General features: G+C 29.8%; 1 protein-coding gene and 1 non-coding gene across 9 annotated transcripts in view; both read right to left on the minus strand.

The window, feature by feature from the left end:
• Positions 1–20,422, minus strand: part of LOC143198892 (long-chain-fatty-acid--CoA ligase 6) — a 127,112-nt gene extending 106,690 nt beyond the window's left edge. The window contains exon 1 of one of the 8 annotated variants that reach the window (XM_076408512.1): positions 20,275–20,422. In XM_076408512.1, coding sequence (XP_076264627.1) covers positions 20,275–20,356 — 82 coding nt within the window. In that variant the 5' untranslated portion in view covers positions 20,357–20,422. Of the gene's footprint in view, positions 1–2,969; positions 3,105–11,822; positions 12,118–19,708; positions 19,890–20,274 lie in introns of those variants that run through there. The other 7 variants (XM_076408520.1, XM_076408548.1, XM_076408565.1 and 4 more) reach the window with 7 other exon arrangements.
• Positions 19,988–20,061, minus strand: TRNAN-GUU (transfer RNA asparagine (anticodon GUU)). The gene has a single exon. It is a non-coding gene; the product is annotated as a tRNA-Asn (tRNA).
• Positions 20,423–22,484: the final 2,062 nt, after the last annotated feature.

Raw genomic sequence — 22,484 nt, forward strand, 5'->3', positions numbered from 1 at the left:
TTTCTCAATATAAACATAATTTAATAAAATTATTTCAGAAGAGACTGATAGTCTGGAAAGTATCCATAGAGAACTTAGAGATATGCATCTATGCAAAACATCCCTTCATACACTGTTGGGTAATATAGGATTTAAATAGTATAAAGATAATCCACGAAGAGGTCTGAAGGAACTTTGAAACACATAAAAGAATATAATTTTTAAAGGCATATAACAAAATCAAGGAAGACTTATTATTCCAATTTGTGTATTTAGATGAGACGTGGATATTTCAGCATGGGATCAATATACCCAATAGTCACTCATGACAAGATGATCAAAAGTAATGAAATTAAATGAAAAATGAAAGGCAAACATTGCAATAACAGTTCTCATCTTCTGATAAAACTCTTTACCACCTATTTGTAAACATGGAGAAAGAAGATTTTGTTTTGGCATGAATCTAATCATCCATAAATTTTTGCTATAGATCGACAGGTAAGTACACTATATGCGACAGGACACAGTTTATCCTTCACACTTCTTGCAGCCTACGACCAAGTGTTGTAATAGGCAAGAGGATGACTTTAAATGTTACTCGGTATTGTTGGTCTTTTTTTGCAGTAATACGTCGTTCAATCTGTTCAATTAACCAATGGCTATTTCATTCGATTTTTGTAGTTCTTAATAAACTACAACTTGCCGATTCTACTATTTCTACAGCAAGACATGAATATTTCGCTTAAGTGTACATGTGGATGGCTCTCCTGGATTAACGCATAACATTGTTCATTTGGGATTATCGTAATAAAGCCACTTTTTATCACCAGTCATAATACATTACAGAAAATTGTTCTTCTCTCCTGAAAAGCAATAAAACCGCGATGTTGAAGCTGTCCGAAATGGTATCTTCAGACAATTTGGTATGTTATAGTAAGTAATTTCCCCTCCCTGTAGATCTGCCTATAAGACATTTTATTCATCAAGTTTTGTATGTTTTTGAGTTTGTTTGTTTGTAAGTTGTTTTGATAATAGTTTGAGAGTTTTAACTGAACCGCTTAGTCCAATAAGTCTTCAATTAATTTTCTTAGATTTTTTTAAAACTGTTAGTTATTAAAATATTGCAATCAAAACCGATAGTCAAAATATAACATCACCATAAATTGCTAAAAGTTTTTGGTTGGCTTTGGCAGTAGATTTCTTCGATTCAAACAACAAAACTAACGACTGCCGAAAAAACAATTTTGAATCTTCCATGATTAGCGTTTGTATGCACTGAATAAAAGGTCAATTAAAAAGTCGCCGCCCTGACACATAGATGGCGCTACTGGAATTAAATCCATATATTTTTTAGTTAGCCCTAACCCTCAAAAGATGCGTGTATAAATTTGACAGCTGTCGGATCATTAGTTTATGAATTATAGCATTTTGAGTGAAGCAACTTTTGTTATTGTGAAAAAAATGGATAAAAAGGAATTTCGCGTGTTGATAAAGTATAGCTTTTTGAAGGCAAAAATACAATAGAAGCAAAAACTTAGACGTGGTGAAATGAGCACCGAAGACGGTGAACGCAGTGGACGCTCAAAAGAAGTTGTTACCGACGAAAACATTTAAAAAATCCACAAAATGATTTTTTTAATGATTGATTGAATGAAATAGCAGACACTCTAAAGATATCAACTAAACGTGTACATCATATCATTCACGAATATTTGGGTATGAGAAAGCTCTGTGCAAAGTGGGTGCCGTGCGAGCTCACTTTTGACCAAAAACAACGACGAGTTGATGATTCCGAGCACAGTTTGAAAATGATCAACCGTAATAAACCCGAGTTTTTGCATCGATATGGGACAATGGATGAAACATGGCTCCATCATTTTACTTCGGAGTCCAATCGACAGTCATCCAAGTGGACTGCACACGATGAACCCGCTCCAAAGCGTGGGAAAACGCAACAGTCGGCTGGCAAGGTTATGTATTTTGGGATGCGCATGGAATAATTTTCATTGACTACTTTGAAAAAGGAAGAACCATCAACAGCGATTATTACATAGCGTTATTGGACCGTTTGAATCGTATTCTCCAGATATAGCCGCCAGTGACTATTTCCTGTTCTCAAATTTCAAAAGAATGCTTTCTGGGAAGAAATTTTCGTCGAATGAAGAGGTGATCGCAGAAACTGGGGCCTGTTTTGAAGCAAAGAACAAATCGTACTACAAAAATGGTATCATAAAGTTGGAAGGTCGCTACAATCAGTGTATCACCTTTGAGGGGAATTATGTTGAAAAAAAAAAATTTTACCAAAAAAAATTGTTTTACTATGGTAGGCCGGAAACTTTTCAATTGACCTGTTAACTTAATAATACTAAAATTAAGTTTTTGTATTTTTTGTAAAGAAATTTAAAACTACCGAATTTAAATTATGTTAGGTTAAGTAACAATTTTAACAAACTTTACTTTACTTTACGTTGATATTTCGCATTTTCAACCAAATAGTAGTTGAATACCATTCCTGAATGTTTTTTGCATAATTTAAATCAATAAATAAAATTATAATCAATAAATATAAAGTTATATAGAGAGTGAATTGTAACGATGCACTAAAATATATGTATAAATTTATGTACAAATTCATAATATAAAAAAGTAGTTGTGCTGCATACATGTTACAGTATTAATTTTTATTAATAATTTTTAATTTATTAAATTTTAATAATATACTGTACTTTATAATTATAAATTAAAATTAAATAACAGAATTCTTATTTTATCGCATTATTCTTTTTATAATAAAACTTTAAAACGTCAAATGTTTCACATAATGTTAACAACGATGTACTTTGTCTGAGAACGAGAAAAAGTAAAATTAGTATCTCCTATCTTGTTGCCATTTCACGGGCAACGCGATAAAACAGAACTATAAAACAAACAACTATAATTCGACGATAAACAGAACCAGACTGAAGTCTGTTTTAATTATACAGTTTTACCTTCTTTCGATAACGACAACATAAATTTAGTTCTCGACGCATACACTGACACAGCATGCACAACCACAATACCGAAAAAAGTACTAGCCACAAATGGTGAATAACGAACAGATTGTTTGATAAAAATTGATAAAGCTATTAATGCAGTTGACACAATGATTAGCATAGAGGGGGAAGTAATATATTTAATATATATATACAAACAGAAATTAATTAAAATAATATAAACTCATATTGTTGTAGAGATGTAAAATATATTCTGATAAAATTAATTTAAATTAATATTTATTTAAAAAATGATTTATATATAAAATTACTTAAACATATGAGATAAAAGCTAACAAATAAGATCAAAATATATTTATTTATATAAATACTTATGTCACATGGATGTTATATCATTTTAAATTACTTTTAGCCTGATTACACACTGATAAATAGTAGTCTAGACTATTTGCACTTCATCAGAATGTACCTTCATGGCTCGCTGTTTGAAAAATTTTGGCAATCGTCATTTATCTTAAGTTAATAACAACAAAGTATTTTAAGGGTTTCTGTTGGTAATTGTTTGTAAAGACGCCATTAATTTAGGTTACAAACAAATATGCGATATTTAGTATGATAAGTGAAGTGGTTTTGATTACGTAAGAATACAATATTTCCTTGAAATTTGAATTTGAGTTTCGTGTTAAAAATGAAGTTAAGGAATGCTTTCAGGAATTGCCTTAAACACAGTAGTAGACATCTATCAACCAGAAAAAATCTATCAACCAGTAAAAATTGAAAGTGATTATACAGGAGAGATAAAAATTGAGGAATTACATAGTATACTGAGGAAACTGAAGAACGGAAAAGCACCGGGTCAAGCTAAATTAATAACAGAAATGTTGCGATGTTATGTATCTGAGATGGTTTTGGAAATTTACGATAGAGCATGAGAAGAAGAACATAACATACAAAAATGAATGAATGAAAAAAGCATGTCTAAAAAAGGACAAGTTACTAAGACAAAGTAAGAGAATATTGAATGATATTGAACAAAAATAAAACGAAAGTTATGGTGCTGGCAAAACAAGAAGAAATAAATATCCGAAAATATAAAGATAAGGCAAGTAAATTCATTTAAATGTCTAAGAATAAAAGTTGAAAGCAATGGAAACCAGAAAAAGTAGATTAAATACAAAATTGGAGATAGTCTGAATTGTTAAAAGTTGAAAAGTTGAAAGCAATGGAAACCAGAAAAAGTAAATTAAATACAAAATTGGAGAAAGTCCGAATATATACATCGATGAACAATTTATTAACAAAAAGATTAAGAATACATAAGAAGTATGAGTATATAGAATATAAAAGTATGAGTATAAAGAATAAAAAAGTATGAGTATATAGAATGTAGAAAATTTAGTTGGTGGGACCATTTACTCTACATGGAAGAAGCAAGACAGGTTAATAGAATGTAGAAAGCAAGAACGATCTAAGCTAATGTGGGAAGAATGTACCAGAGAAATTCTACAGAAAAGAGGAAGAATTGGACAGAAGCAATTAAAATATGTTAATAGATCGAATATATGCACAGAAACAACATATGCCAAATATACGCATATACTGCTTAGTAGCAACAAAACTGTTTTTGTTAGAAGGTACATAAGTTCTGATAATTTTGTGAACCTTTAAAGCTTCCTTCAGAGAAAATTCCATGGTATATGTAGTCGCGAATCTTGAAAATTGAATTAGTATTTGACTTCTTGTGAAAAACTAAAGCACTTCTCGATCACGCCCTAAGACGCCAACTTGAAAATATTAAAGTTGGAACTTATAATTTCATTAATACAATGGATAGGGTATAGTTTCCCATTTAAACATTTACATATAAATTGTCACGAATTTTGCTTTTGCTTTTACCCACTATGGCCATAGCTTTTATTCCATGTCTGATTCAAACGTAGTAGTTTCTTATATACTATTCATATATAATCTCCATATACAATCTGCATTCCATTAATTTTCAAAACAGTTTTTAGTACTTTTATTCCCCGAAACTCTCGATTGTTTGCCTCTAAACTAGAATAGAAAGAAAGAAAATTTAATTCTGATACAAAATCGCTAATACTTGAGCGGTTCCACTCACACTTTTCTGTTCATTTTTTATTTATGACAGGTTTATTGAGGTTAGAAAGTGATCATCTGGTTATTTTAATGTAGTTCATATAATTAACAGTTAATAATGTAAGGTGCAATTAGAACTATATATAATACATACATTAATATACGGTATTGAAAGAATTCAATTTTATAAGTGACTAACATATTTACTCAGCCGGGAATTGATTAATAACACAGTGTACAAATATTATAAATTTTGCTTAGTGACCTATTTATCGTTTTCTATAGTAAAAAAAAAATGCAATCATATACAGTTTAATTTCAATTATCATTCATTTGAAAATGTCTTCATAAAATTTGCGGTATCCACACAAGTGTACAGTTTTAGAGGCTTGGTAAAGCTAAGTACGATCATAATAATACATAATATATCATAATAAAATAAAAAATATATAAGCTAAATCATTCTCACTAATATTTATCAGTAAATAAAATATAAAAAAATGAATAAATACTAACTGTTACATATTATATATAAAACTTTTTGTATTAAATTCTATATTATATACAATATTTGAATAATATATGAGAAAAATAACAAAAATATTTTTATATTCCGTGGGTATAATTATAATTAACAAATATGAAGATAAATACATATTTATTAACAGGACTGATAAACAAACTGAAGTAAACCATAAAAACAAGAAAGTATATCAAAAACTATTTAAAAACATTTTAGGGTATGTTCATTTAATATTATGTGATAAATACGAGATAAATTACTATTTAAGTGTATTTATAATGTTCAAGAACATTTAATTTAAAATTATCTAAACATAATACGATAAATCGATACGTCCAAAGATCAACTTCATTAAACAGATTAACAAAAACAAACAAAAATACGTCGATTACGATACAAAACATCCGCATTTAAAATTATTAATAAAAGCTAATTGGTATCGTCACTTTCTTTAGACAATTTTAAAGCAATTGAACCTTATGGGTTCAATTTTCCATAAAACAATCAAATGAATATTTTATCGGTCAAAAGCACTTTATTGTTAATGGTTAAATTACGAGCTAATTTTAAATAATGCATTCGTTAAACATGCGATTTGCACGTCAGTTAATAAATAAAGATGTAAAATCGAAATTTATTACGGAATACAAGTTAATTAGCATACATTTATTGAGTTATTCGCGTTCCAAAAGTTACCACTCCTGTTACCAGTTCGTTAACATTTATTTTTATTAACCAAAAGAAGTTAACGTTTATATATGGTAAATAAAAGATGTTTATATTTCTAAATGTATTCTAATACATATTTTCTAATACTTAACTATTTAAACAATAACAAAAAAATAATCAATTTTTGTATTTGGATTTGATTATTATTATTATTATTATTATTATTATTGAGTATTTAGACTGAATTTAAAATATTTAGCTGTACTATGTCTGTTCACTATTTTTATTCTCCATTAAACCAATTTATTAACTAAATTAGTTATTATACCCTTGTTATTAGAAATTGTTAATAAGGCATGAAATACAGGGCAAACGATTTTATAAAAGATCCGCAAAACAACGAAACCTCAAAATGGCGAAAGGGAGCTTAATATGTCAAGGCAAAACAATTGCCTAGTATTCCTCATCATTACATTTAAATTAGATTCCGAATATTATACATATACGGGGGATCGACAAAATAATTTGAACACCAAGCGATATAGTACATCTTGTTGCACGTTGGTAATCCTGCTTCGATATAAACAATGCGACGCGTATATATTGCTCAGTTTACATAGCAACTCTTGTAGTCTTGTAGGTTATATCAGTTATTAGGTGTATTATACGCTTTATTCTGTGATGGTTGAAATAAGCGATCGATGAAATGAGTGATATCTCAAGTGTTGTTTAACGTTTCACAGACAGACATGATGACCTTAAAACCTGATGTGGTATCATTGACGAAGAGAAATAGTGAATGAAACCCAAAGTTACAGTCCCAACTGACCAAAGAGACCAACGAACCTTAAAAAGGTTTGTAGCCAGATAACTTACAACTACAGCCCAAAAGTGATAACGGAACTCAACACTCAATTAAGTAATGCTGTTTTAACAAAAGCAGTACAGCAGGAGCTCCAAGTTAACATTCATGGACTTGAAGAATGTTGTATGGTCTGACGAATCATTGTTTATATTGTTTCCTATGAATGGCCGACATTTGGACTTAAGGTATTGAACTGTGGAGTACTACTAGCAAATAAAACATAACTATCCCTCAGATGTTCCAGACTAAAGTATTGCGAGTCATCGTCGATACTCCATATTACGTCTCCATCTAACTAGTTCAGCGCGATATCCACTTAGAACCCATAACGAGTGTGATTCAAAGTGTTAGTGCAAAGCACTCTGAAAGACTGCAAGTGCGTGAAGTCAAACGCAAACTACCATACAAACCGATTAATAGACACATAGACTGAGATATAATAATATGCAGAATATGTAGAATAAACTAGAAGATTGAGATTATAAGTTTGTACTGCTGTACTGTTGATCTGCTGATCACTTACAGAAGCGATCTTCTACATGTCAGTATAGTTATAATGTATAACGAAAATCATAAAAAAATACTTATTGCCCACGGGCAGATTGTTTAATTTCTAAGAGATTAATTTAAAACAATTTTTAAAAATAAATGACCGGGTTTATGTAGTAGTGAATATTGTTTATACGTGAGGTGTTCATATTATTTTGTCCATCTCTTGTATCGCTTTTAATTAGAGAAATTTTTATTTTAACGCGTAAAATGCAGAATTGATAGAGTTTCTGGACGAAGATTATTGCTAAACTTAGTCAAAACTGGCGCACTCAATAGAGACTGCCCAACAAACCGTTATCCATCGATTAAAATTCTTCAAAATCGTTAAAAAAGAAGAACATGCTTGCTACCAAATGAATTAAAATCTAGAAATATTAAACTGTGTTTTTTCACATGTTGGAAACTCTTCCACTGACATATTTCAGTACCACATGTTACTGGAAACGAAAAATTAATTTGCTATAACAACCCCAAAAGGAAACAATTGTGGATATGCTCCGGCTATGTTTCCACATCCACAACGTCCACATATGCAAGACGCGAAGATCTTGCTAAAGACGGACTGACGGACAAAATGATCACTCAATTGCCAACTTAATTTATGCGTTTGAATGAACTCAATTTATACATTGAAAAAACGGTCGCTATATCAAGAAAGGTTTACCAAGGTCATTTTGATACGTGACAATGCCTATGTTAATTAAATGGGCCATGCAATTCCATACGAAATATTTTCCGGATATTACTCCTTCAGATTATCATTTATACTGATCAATAACACACGGCTTGGATGGCCTTTAAAGAAAACGAACTTTGTCAATCCAGATTCCGCTATCTGAAACAGGCGCCAAAGCTGTGGATATTGGTGGACAGAATTTTCCAAAAAAACAATTGTTAAATGTAATGTAACGAAATTTTAAAATTTCAAAAATAACTCTTATTTTCAATTTGTGCTCCTAATATTTTCTTGACACATTTATAGAGCTATTGAATTATATTTCGAGAATGATCTACTTTAATTGGGTTTTAATCTCCTCAACTGTGATGGAAATAAATTAGGCGAATGTCACGAAGATCCAATGCTGTATAAGGATGTTACAGGTCCATAATTTATCTTGAAACGAATAAGTTTACGCCAGCAAAGCATAATGCCCAAATAATATTCCTTTCTAGAATGTAATACTGAAATTTTTACTTCATACTCTTTTTTTCCCATCTTAATATAAGAGAATAACTGAAAATAGAGACCAATGACTTTGATAATGTTTAGCTCTTACTTGTGATATTTTTTAACTTTTATGCTGAAAAATTCTAAAAAAAGAATGAAATTATACTGTTCAACTTATATGAAAAACAAGACTTACTAAAGAACTTAGTACTAATCTGAACAAACCCAGATATTTGGGTAATTTAAAATTGTTGTAGCTATCAGTTCGCGATAGTTCTATTTGTATTGTTATCAATAAATAACCATTGGATTATCACCAAAAAGGTTTCCGCTTTGATGGTTTTTGTAGGCAAACGTCACTACCGATTGACCTTGAACTTATACTTGGTGCCGTTAGATGAAAAAATAGGTCATATGATGCAATACCATTTTAAATATATATACTTTATGTGCCATAAATGCTTCCATGAAACAATTAACTAATATTAACACTGTCAATGCATTTTATTGAAAAAAATATTGATAACGATGAAATATAACATACCGATTTCTAATTCGATACGTTAATATTAGGGAATAAATCAGATACGACTGTTTCAAAAGAGATAAAGCTAATAAATATCTTATATATAGTATTTCGATAAAATAATCGTTTAATCCTATTTATACAAAGAATTCACAATATGTTTGAAATAAAATGCGATGAAAAACACTAATAATACCAAACCAAAATACAAATTGTTTTAATATGTCAACGACATATATATCAAATACATGCTGGTATAGTATATGACTCTACTTCTAATTAATTACGTTTACGCGTCTAAGTTTAAGCCAGCAAAGCATAATGCCCAAATAATATTCCTTTCTAGAATGTAATACTGAAATTTTTACTTCATACTCTTTTCTTCATACATTTTTTCCCATCTTAATATAAGAGAATAACTGAAAATAGAGACCAATGACTTTGATAATGTTTAGCTCTTACTTGTGATATTTGTTAACTTTTATGCTGAAAAATTCTAAAAAAAAATTCATTCTTTTTTGATGACTCCACTTCTAATTAATTATTTAGCTGTGATTTCGTTTCGTTCGTTTCGTATTTGCTTGGAATATTTTGTTAATAATTTTTAGTATTCTTGTATAATATTCTTGTTTGTTCCAGAGTAGTTTTCTGAATGTTTAAACATGCATCAAACCAATTGTATATATTGGTTATAACTGCAGATATGGTTATTTTAACATGAAAGATGAAATAAAACATGCAAAAGAACTGAGATGCTACTGAATGAAGCTCCATACCAAACCAACTTTTTCCTGTTTTTTTTTTAATCATTGCAATAATGGAAAATGGAGTGAGTAACAGTTTCACATATCAAGCCCTGTACACCAGCAGATTAGTCGCCGAAAGCATTAACAAGTAAATAAGATATAAATGATAGAAGTCGAATAATTATTGTCCTAAAGTCTTGCTGTTCATATGGTGATGTCAGCAAGGTGAAGTGTATTACGATCTAATATAACTGAATGAGACTATTACTTCAGTTCAACAAATTCAATAACGTATTATTGAATAAAAGCCACCAACAGCGAGTAACGATGCAAAGTCTGCCTCTTACATAATACATATACATTTCAAGAGTTATGAAGGATAGACTTTTGCAGCTTGAAGGGGTAGTTCAACGTTTTTATTACTTTCTTTCGACGCGATATGGCATATGATACACGATATCACCATGACACTATAAAGATGGGAATAAATTGTGAAAATTGATGGAAAATTTGTGATTAATATATACCTGTGAAATGGATAGGTCCAAAATATCACCTTAGAATAAATTTTTAAAATGACCTTTAATTCTTCTTTATACCATTTTCATTTCTGTTTTAATCGATTCAGAATAATGTCCTCTACAATAAGCTTACTCTACAATAAAAGAAGCTAAAACAGATGTACCACAAGGAAATTTACTGGGGCCAATGCTTTAACTACGCTATACTTGTAATATACCACAAATAGAGAATATTACGATGTCTAGATTTGCTGATGAAACTGCGATTATAGCTGACGGAGACAATAGTGAAGAAGCCACACGAAAATAACAACAGGCAAGTGACAATATAAATAATTGGACACAAGTTTGGAAAATAAAAATTAACGAAACTAAATATGTGCATGTGCAGTTCACCTAGAATGAGACAGTGCAAGAACCAATAATTATTAAATAATACTGTCATTCCATATAGCAACAACGCTAAATATGTCGGAATGAATCTTAATGCAAAATTTCGCTGGAAAGAACATATAAAGAAGAAAAGAAAAGATCTGGAATTGAAATATAGGAAAATGTATTAGCGAACTGAAAGAAAATCACAATTATCAGTATATAATAAACTGCTATTATATAAGCTAATACTGAAGCTTATATGGACATACAGAGTTCAATTATGGGGATGTTCTGCAAAGAGTAAACTAAACAAAATACAAATTTTTCAGAACAAAGTACTGAGAAGTATTGTGGACGCACCCAAATACTACAGGACTGACTAACTACATCGAGACCTTCAGATACCCACAGTTAGTCAAGAAATCAAGAGAATTGCAAGGAGGCATGAGTAAAGACTCCATTCTCATGAGAATATTGAAGTATTGCACCTTTTGGATTCTTTTTTGGACACAGACTCAAAAGAATCAAACCATCTGATCTTGTGTAGTGTTGTGTAGTGATATAATAAAAAGTACAGCAGTGACATACATAAACATTATTTCACCAGAGACTGAGATAGGACCGAAGGTTTCTCTTAGTTATATACCTAGATTTAAATTATTATAAAGACAAATTGTAGGTTAGTCGGAAGAATAATAAAAAAATCTGATCACAATATAATGCTATTTATATAGTAATAATTACATATAACCAATATTTTGAATTTTTTTATTGAAAAATTAAAACAGTAGTAAATACTTACATGTATCCTGTATCATTTCTTTAATTTGTATCATTAGTGGCGGTATTCGACTAACTAGCCAATACAAACTGCAACCAATTCACGATAGCAAGAAAAGCGATTTCAAAAACGAAAATAAACAAAATGCATTACGCGGTCAAAGATCACAGTTTTTTCCAATTGTCTATATTGTCGGCATTAAAAAGTTTGATAGGTCGATATTAAAAGTTTATGGAAACTGCAGCTACTTCATTCGCTTTTACAAGTAAGTAACAAGTGATAACGTTCATAAATGGATTTATAGCCGCAAAATAAACTAGAGCGGTTTTGTTTAATTTATATCATAAAAGTTATTTGTAATTTACTGATTATTTACAAAATCGTCTGTTGTTTCAAGATAAATTTTATTATCAAAAAGAAGTGCTTACATAGTTGTTCTGCATTAGAATGTATCCTTGAATCGACAATATTTATTTTTAAATCCAACAAAATTTGTATTTGACATAATTATATCTGATGATGCTTCTACAAGTTTGAAATAATAAAATACTTAATACTTAAAATACTTATAATCATTGTAACATTGATAATGCAAGTTTTTGCTGTTTTTTCGCATAGTCATAAAATTATAAAACTTTAATTGAAGCCCATTTCAAGTTCAGGTAGATAGTGACTTTCATGTTTACTTTTAATGGGCAAAGACAAAGCAAGTCACAAAAAGCATACCAAATTTGATATTTGTAGAATTTTTGACAAATGATGAATCCGATTTTAGGGTATTCCTTAAACGTCAGAATTTATTTCTTTTCGATATGTCGATCGCATCTATGTGTTACAAAACAAAATTGCTAGTTAGTCGTGAACTTTTTCGTGAATGAAATTTCGGATTTGCCTTAGCTTCATAAGTATCAATTTCTTTGCTTTGTGGCCATTAGATTACGTGTTATTTTAAGACTTTTATAGGTTTTATTGAAAAATAAAGCCAGATTGAAGAAATCAGTGGTTGAAAACTAAAAATGATTGAAACTAATTATTGTTCTACATATCAAAGAAATGCAAATAGCAATAGTATGGATGTTACATTTATTGAAAAAACGTCTTTTAAATATATATTCCTTTTCAACTAAGAATGTTTCATATCAATTGTCATTATCTATAAATCAGACTTATTGATTGGAGGTAACTAACATCTTACTAACATTCATCAATAGAACCATCTTCTTCATTCAATTACATGGCCTATCAATCGATATATTACTTATATTTAATTTTAGATCCACACGTTAAAATAATAAGAGATATATAAGAATATAGATAATTAACAATTTATGATTTTTAAAAGCAATATTGACAAAAATTATATTATCAAATTAAATCTATTTACCGTATAGTAATCTTATAGTTGTCAATGTGATAGAACGAATTGTTTATGCAATGAAAACTGCAAAACGACCACAGTTTATTCATCATGCCTACAACTTACAAAACTAACATATATTTCCAGTGCCATCCCTTTCAGTTGTTGGTTTGGGAGTCTACCTGACTTTCTACCTGAGAAAAACAAAGCACATTTGCGGAAACCATTACTTTTTATATTTTGGCGTCTCCTTTTTACAAACTAGGGTTTATTTGGACTGAAAGTATTAGTCATATGTTTTAATTTAAAAAAAATGTGCTCAAGATTACCACTAGCCTATTATATTGAGATATGTATACTTGTATGAGAGATTTAGAAACTAACTAATTTCAATGTGAAAATATGTAGGACATTCTAGCAAGCCTTTAACTTCTTTTAGTTCCCTCTAATCTGTTTTAGTCCTTTATATATAAATACATTGCGTTACTTTCTTGCAGTTCCTTTCCACTGTGCATACTTTCTACGTTTACGTGTATGCTCATACCGAAGTATCTACACCAAGTTTCTATATAGATTAGAACCTAAAGCCCATAAAGCTGGTGGCTCCAAAATATATTCTACAAATGTAGTAAAGTAAAAAAAATATGTCAGGCTCAATGTGATAAATAAAATCGTTTTAATTGGATAAATGGCTTGAGTAAAGAAATGAAAATTAAAGCCAATCATAGCAGGTTATTATCATTGAGCACTGAAAAAAAAATTGTTACCGAGTCCCAACCCGGAAGCCAATAGATTATGTCTAATTTTTATACAACCAGACATACGGAAATTCATTCAATTTATATAGCAATGTTTGGCCACGTACTACTACAAACAACATGAGAATGCATGGAAACGAAAAAAAAAAGAAAATTGTATTTGCCGTACAATTAGTAATCCTATTAATACTAATTGTTTTAAGAATGATTGTATCAATTAATATTAATACAATCATTCTTAAATTTTATTTTACCACGGAATATCAGTAAAAACAAGAACCTAATGTATATTAAGTTATTTATTATTTAGATGTTATTTTAGATCGTGAGCAATCTAAGTATGAAAAACTTACAAGAACAATAGTTCAAAGAAGTCGATGACCGATAGATTTGCCAAAAAAGGATGTCATGAAAATATTATAAATGTATTCAATATATGCTAAATAATAATGGCCTAACAAAAATTTTATTTTTTTTTAGGTTAGTGGGATTAAATAAGCATTAATATATTTTTTAAGAGAATAACTAATATTTTATAATAATATTTAAAAATTCTTAAATCCCATATTTTTAACATATGTTTTTAATAAACCTTTAAAATCAAGTTAAATAATTAAAATGTTTTTAAAATGTTTAAGAAATAATCTTTTTTTTAATATTGGAAAATATCGGCTAACAAACATATCAATATATTGGTCAAAAAAATATCAGCCAAAAATATCGATTATTTTGCGGCATCCCTAGTGCTAATCATGAAACAAATCATGTTAATAATCAACAAAATCGTGCGGGTTTCAACAATTTAAAAGTGATGATTCTGATAAACACATTTATTCCCAGTTCAACAAAATTCTACTGCACTAAATGCAATCAAAATTAACTTATTTTACAAAAGTCATCATGCATGTGTTCATAAACTCTCTCTCTATGTGTTTATATTTCAGAATTAGTTTAACACACAAAAATAAATCACTGAAAACATGTTTTTTCAATATTTTCAATACTTTATTTCAAGTATCAAAATAAATATATTTCAACTTTTATTTACATCTTCCTCAATGTTATATATGTGAAATACACATGCAAAATTTTTTTCTTAAACATATTTGACCTATGACACCCATGACACGTCCGTTGTGCTGACGCAACGTTGGGAGTTACCTAGCTCAGTTTCGTTTAGTGACAAGTCGCAACCTGTGCTCTCAAATATAAGAACACGAATTGTACGTTTGGTGCTAATGAAGTACTATGTAGTCTAAAACCTTTGTAAGAATTATATCTGGGTTGGTGTTACCTTTAAATGATCGGAACTCCGTTATAAGTACTTTGAAAAAACAGAAAAAGAAGAAAATAAGAAAGAAATAAAATGGCTGAAGTGTGCTCCAACTTACACTGAGAGTCCTAAAAACTCTGCAGTCAAATGAGTCGAAGAAATAAAGAGTAAGTTTGGGAATTTGACACCAATACAAATATTTGAACTTTTCTTAGACAAACCAATTCTGGATGAAATAGTTGAGTTTTCAATCAAATATGTAATATAAAAACAATCACTGTATGTATGTCAAGTACTGGCTTGAAAAATATTATAGTTATTATTATATTCATTGGTTATCACACTCTCCCTCAAATAAAATTTTACTGGAGTTTATTGAAAATAAAGGGATCCCTCTCATACTCAAAACAATATCACGAAATATATTTGATGAAATAAAGGAACAAGAAAGACATCATCTTTCTAGTAATGATAAGTTAGACATATCTGATAAAGTTTTCCAAGCTAAGACCTTTTATCAATGAACTAAATAAACAATTCATGCAGTTTAATACATTTTCCTATAAGATATCGATTGCTGAAGAGATGGTGACATATTTTAGACGTCATTCTGCTAAGATATTCATACGAAGGAAACCAGTAAGGTTTGGATTCAAACTGTGGTGTATAGTTTCAGCGGGAAGATATGTGTATCAGTTTGACTTTTAAGGTGGAGTATGATGACTAATAAAAACCTGAGTTTAGGGATAGGGTTGTATCAAACTTGTTGAAAGTTGATTATGATCTTGAAAATTATACAATACTTTGTGATAAATTCTTACTTTGTTGTCTGAAATAAAATGTTTTGAAGCTGGCACAGTGAGAGAAGACCGGATGGCTTCCTGTCTATTTCAAACAACAAAAACCTTAGCGAAAAAACAAAGTGGAACTTTGATTATAGATTTGATTCTCACAACAAAATATTCGCTATTAGGTGGCATGACAATTCCGTTGTAACAGTCGTTACCAACTTTGATACCCTTAAGCCAATAACGAACGTAAAGATATACAACCCGAACGAAAAGAATCACAACATAGTCCCCCAACCAAATGTTATCCACCAGTACAACCAAGGCATGGGAGGTGTAGATCTGCATGACAATACCATTGCAAACTATAGAATCAGAATTGGAGGCAAAAAATGGTGATGACCATTATTCTCCAATGGAATTGATAGTGCTATTATCAGCGCCTGGAAAAAGTACCAACTGGCAAAAGGTTCTAGTATTAGTCAAATCAATTTCAGATCCCAGAATGCATTGCAAGTCTATTGAAAACTGAAGGAGAATCTGAACTGGGGGAAACCACCAACCTCAACACCAACCTTGGACGCCCCAGCAGAAACAGATTGCCAAGAGCAGTTAGAGATCCTCGCTACAGAATTAATCATATTATAGATCACAATGTACAAAATACAAGGAAGAGATGCAAGATCTACAAAAGCCAGACGATTTACATATGCAAGGAATGTCAGGTTCACTTTCACACAGAGTGGTTTTTAGAAAGTGTTTTAATTATTTTAAAGTGAATTTCGTGACAAAACACCATAATATTTCACAATTTTTATTTTTGGGAAGAAACGGGTTAATAACAAATAATGGATTGGAGAAAAATTCGACGACTTGACTGGCTACGAACTCTGAATATACTATGACAGTCCCAAGTGTAAAAAATCATGCGTTCCACATCCACATTGACACCGAAACGGAATATCTGTAGTTATAGTCTTACCATACATATAGGGACATTCGGCCGACCGACGTCAATTGAATAAACTAAATGACGTATTGTTGAAAAGAAGACCAGCAATAGCGTTTCAATGTATACACTTGCACTTTTCAAGGCAATAGTTGCATCTCAAACTGGAAGCTGTGTCGCAACCAGCATGCTCGCCAGTTATAGCGCCTTCTAATTATCAATTGTTCAGATCAAACAATTCGAAATACTGAAAAAGTATGAAAATGTACTAAACCAACATCATTCTTTGAAAATGATAAACATATATTGCTCTATTTGAGTGTTGGGAACTATCGACTGAAATTAACCATCGACTGTTTAGTAATTGACTACTTTTTACTATCGACTGTTTCAGTCGCTTTTTTGGTTCGACTCATTTTACTACTTCTTATCAGTGACTGTTTCAGTCGACTGTTTTCAGTCCGACTGATTTTGTTACTATCTATTTCAGTTGTACTTTTAGTTACTATTTTTGGTTCTACTTGTTCCATTCGACTGATTTTTTAACGTTCTGGCTCTGTCGTCCTTACCGCGACCTTGACATAAATGTATCCAATTTATGCTTACATAGATTTATATACAATATATGTAGTTTTACGATATTTTTGGTAGTTTGCTTGTGAATAACAATATATTGTATATAAATATAATAGCATTTTGGTACGATATTTTTCAAGATTGTTAATGTAATAGGGTAAAAAGATTAAAATTGGGAATGATAAATATTAAAATATTTTGACTGTTTTTATGGCAATAACAGGTAATATTTCGATCACTCTCTCGATTTTTGTTAAAAATTATTTCCATTCAATAATAAATAAAGCATTCATTTCATTGTGATTACTTTTAATTATGCCATAGATTAGTTTTTTTTCTATGATTAGGTGTATGTTTAATTTTTATATAGTATTTATTGTTATTGTACATCTTTAGTTTTTAGGTTTTGTTTAAGTTCTATTGTATTGTATATATTTATTATAGTATTTAAAAAAAGCAATTAATGCATTAAAATACAATAAAACATTTGTTGGTTATTATTCCATTCATTTTTACAGATCCACAGATTATTTAAGTATAAAAGTAATTCTAATTCGTTAAAATTAAATTATAAAATGCATTTTATGTGTTATTTTATAAGAGTATTCAGTAATATTTTTTAGTCAGCCCAAGTATGTCTGTAAGTGTATGTCTTTTAAGTATGCACCCCACAAGTCCAAACTGCCTTTATGATTGACTGATAAACCAATCTTTTTGACTGTAAGTAACATTGATATATATATATATATATATATATATATATATATATATATATATATATATATATATATATACATACATATATTTATATATATATATATATATATATATACATATATTTATATATATATATATATATATATATATATATATATATATATATATAATATACTTTTGAATACTAAACTAAAGTTTTAGTTAATCAATCCCTCCCAACCACAATTAAATTTTAAATTTAAATTTTGAACATTCCCAATTGACACCCTATTGAATAAAATTGTCGTTTTTATTATCAGTCCTAACAATAAACATTATTAGGAATATGATTCCATCTAAGTCAGTCAACACCACGCTTGTAACCCCATATAATTGGACAACCGTTTAAACATATGTTGAAAATTACAAAAGTGATTTATGCATTTCACAGATATATATTTAGGAAATTTTATTAAGAAATTAGAATTACTAAATTAGAATTACTAAGTGGTTCTAGACAGCTTTTCACGTATTATTACACTTATTATTATTATAAACATAAAACATAACCAGAAGCCCAAGTGAATTAACTTAGGAAAATCGGGCGGTTGCAAAATTATACTAATCTAATTTTTGATTAAAAAAATATTAAGGGGTAATATTATGTGAAAAAATAAATTCTCATGTTTAAGTTACTTTTCAATCTATAAATTCGACCACTTAAGACAAAATGCTTTACGTAAACGGCGAAAGAGACTAAAATAACAACACTATGATTATTATATCTTACAATTTTAATTGGTACGTAAGGTAAAAAAGCTATCGTAAATACCCATATTGTTAGATAACCAGTTAAACACACACCAGATGAAAATAATAGTAACCTATATTTACTTGTTTGTTTATCACACGACCTTCAGAGATATGCTGCTCGTTCTTTAAAATTCTAATTTTTTCAGAGACCTTACATTTTATTACATAACGCATACCTTTGGTATTCAGGAATAAACAAAATTAGATTTCGTTAAATTTTTCTTCCATCAAAATATTAAATATATAATCAGTAAATAAATATATTCAATGACATTTATATAGATAATGTGTTATTTCATAATTTAAAAAATATTTTGTATAAAACATATATCCTATAAAATAATCTTCTGGTATGATTTAGTTTTATTTAAACTTAATTTAAAACTATTTAGTACTATATATTTTACTTGTAACGCGCATTTTCAGAGATTTAATAAATAATTTAAATAACTCATATATTTTTAAAATAAACCATTACTTTAACAATATTCTCTTTAACATCTTAATGAAATCTAGTTCAAATTATTATTATTTAGGCAACTAATTAAACGCAATACTTTCTATAAATATCTGCTATGCATCTTTGTTGATATTAAAGAATATGCATCCAGCAACCAAGTATTTAATAAATATAAAAAAATACTTAACCTAAAAGGCAATAATACACGTTCAAAAAGATAACCATATCTAGACTTACCAATCTTATAATAAATTCTCACCTACTCAACCGATATTGACTATTCGTTTCGCTTTTTTTTATTCTTTTAACACATTTGATACGCGGAAACCAACTGCGGACTTTTAGGAAGGAGTCATATCAGGTTCTGGCTGGTATGAATAACTTAAATGTGACTACCGAAAATAATGTTTTATTTCCACTGAAAACTAAAATAAGTTTTTCGTCAGCAATATTTAATAGTTACCTGATAAGAAGGTAAAAAGTGGAACATTTTGGAAAAAAATACTTAAAAAAATCCGCCCCCGGGTGGGCTCGAACCACCAACCTTTCGGTTAACAGCCGAACGCGCTAGCCGATTGCGCCACGGAGGCTACAGTCTTCTTAATTTCTACACAACTAATTAATCGAAACCCTTTCAACATAATTCTAATATTCTCTTTTTACATATATATTATTAAAATGTAAATACTGTATAAAGATATTTAGTAATATTTAAATAAACTACCATATACCAAATACACTCATTAAAACATAAACAATTAAATCTTTTGGATTATATAACCGATATTTTTCAAATTTCTTACCAAATAGTGAATATTCTATTTTGTCCCTAACGTAGTCCCAAGATAAATAGGTAGTATTGAGTAGATAATCAAAGCCAAACATTGTCTAATTCTTTGTAATTTCTTCTGTCAGACACTTGCGATATTGCCGGCTCTCGTTACTACACAGGTATTGCTTTTATAGAAAATAATTCACTCACTAAAATTTATATTCGCTATAATTGTACTACGAATTACGACTAGAAAAAAACTAATTGACTAGTGATCAAGAAATAATTTCTGATATCGCGTCGTGTTCAGTCATTAGAGGGTGCTTCTAACTGAGAACCGGTCTTTTCACAATATCACCCTCGCCATGATTTCGTCATCGACCGTATCACGAAACAGTCTAACGATGCAGTTCGTAACGTACCCTCTCAACCCTCTGAATAATTCGCCTTTTCGTTACACCGTTGCCAAAGCAGGTGAACATATTTCAAAGAAATTTTAAGGGGTAGCTAATAATCAGTATTAATTGTTATTTTTATTAATACAAACATTCATATCGGTTTTCTTCATAACTTATCGTTTAATATCCTCTAGTAAAAAATATTAATCAATAATCCAAGTATTGATCCCTGGTTGATTAAATATGCAATGAAGAATCCATATTAATTTTTAATGATTTTCTACCTCATTTTAATATTTCAGTATTTAACTATAGCTGAAAGAGTAATTTAAGTATTTATATAGATAATTTCAATGTTTAACATATTTTAAGCTCTTATTTTGGTATTACTGTGATGAAAAATTTATTCTTATACTACTTCCTAAGCAGCATTTCCGGAATTCAAATTATTTTTTTGTGTTTAAAACGATACCTTTGATAGCTTTGACAGAAGTTGAATTTCTGATGAAAAAGTAGCGAATGATTATGACAATCTTGACTATTCCTCATTACCATGAGGTTAAAATTGTTAGTTACCAACCCATATGCACAGGGATCGCTTCATACAAACCCTGCTATTAGAAACATTCAAATAATATTTCTTGATGACAGTTGCCGGCTAAAGAAATTTATAATAATGTTTTTAAGTATTTCAGAGCTATTAGTAAATTTATTATCTGAACAAATAATTATTCAATGAATTAATTATATTATGTGGTATTAAATTATTACATGTGACACAGTGACCCACAGTGACATTATCAATGTTCGGAAAACGTGCTGGTACTAGCTTTTATTCGCTAGAAATTTAACTGAAAAGTCCCCGGCCTACCATAGTAAAAGACATTTTTTTGGCAAATTTTTTTTTTCAACATAATTTCCTTCAAGGGTGATACACTGATTATAACGACCCTCCAACTTTTCGATACCATTTTTGTAGTACGATTTGTTCTTTGCTTCAAAATAGGCCTCAGGTTCGGCGATCACCTGTTCATTCGATGAAAATTTCTTCCCAGCGAGCATTCTTTTCAGATCTGAGAACAGGCACTAGATCTAGATCTGGAGAATACGGTGGATAAGGAAACAATTTGAATCCCAATTCATTGATTTTTGCCATCATTTTCACTGACTTGTGACACGGTGCATTGTCTTGGTGTGGCAGTGCTTTCTTTTTCTTCAAATGCGGCCGTTTTCCAGAGATTTCGTCCTTCAATAACGCTATGTAATAGTCGCTGTTGATGGTCCATCCTTTTTCAAGGTAGTCAATAAAAATTATTCCATGCACATCCCAAAATACAGACGCCATAACCTTGCCCGCCGACGGTTGCGTTTTCCTACGTTTTGGAGAGCGTTCATTCGGATGACTTTCGATTGGACTTCGGAGTGAAATGATGAAGCCATGTTTCATCCATTGTCACATATTGACGAAAAACTCGGGTTTATTATGTTTGATCATCTTCAAACACTGCTCCGAATCATCAACTTGTTGTTTTTGCTTTTTTATGCCCAAATATTCGTGAATCATATGATGTACTTGTTCAGTTGATATCTTTAGAGTATTTGCTATTTCATTCAATTTCAATTTACGATCATTCCAAATCATTTTGTGAATTTTTTAATTTTAAATTAATTTTTTTTGTAACTATCTGGTGAATGTTGTATATTTCCTAGTGTTATTGTTTCTGACGGAGCTTTAAAAATATTCCTCTATGCTTACAACAGATCCTCTGAATTGTAAAGGACTCTTAGTACAAACGCTTATCTCTAAAATTCTAATGTTTTTCTAAATTTAATATTCAAATCT

Source organism: Rhynchophorus ferrugineus, unplaced genomic scaffold (assembly GCF_030347505.1).
Source record: "Rhynchophorus ferrugineus isolate W39M unplaced genomic scaffold, kcgeb_rfMv2 rfM1, whole genome shotgun sequence".
NCBI lineage: Eukaryota > Metazoa > Arthropoda > Insecta > Coleoptera > Curculionidae > Rhynchophorus > Rhynchophorus ferrugineus.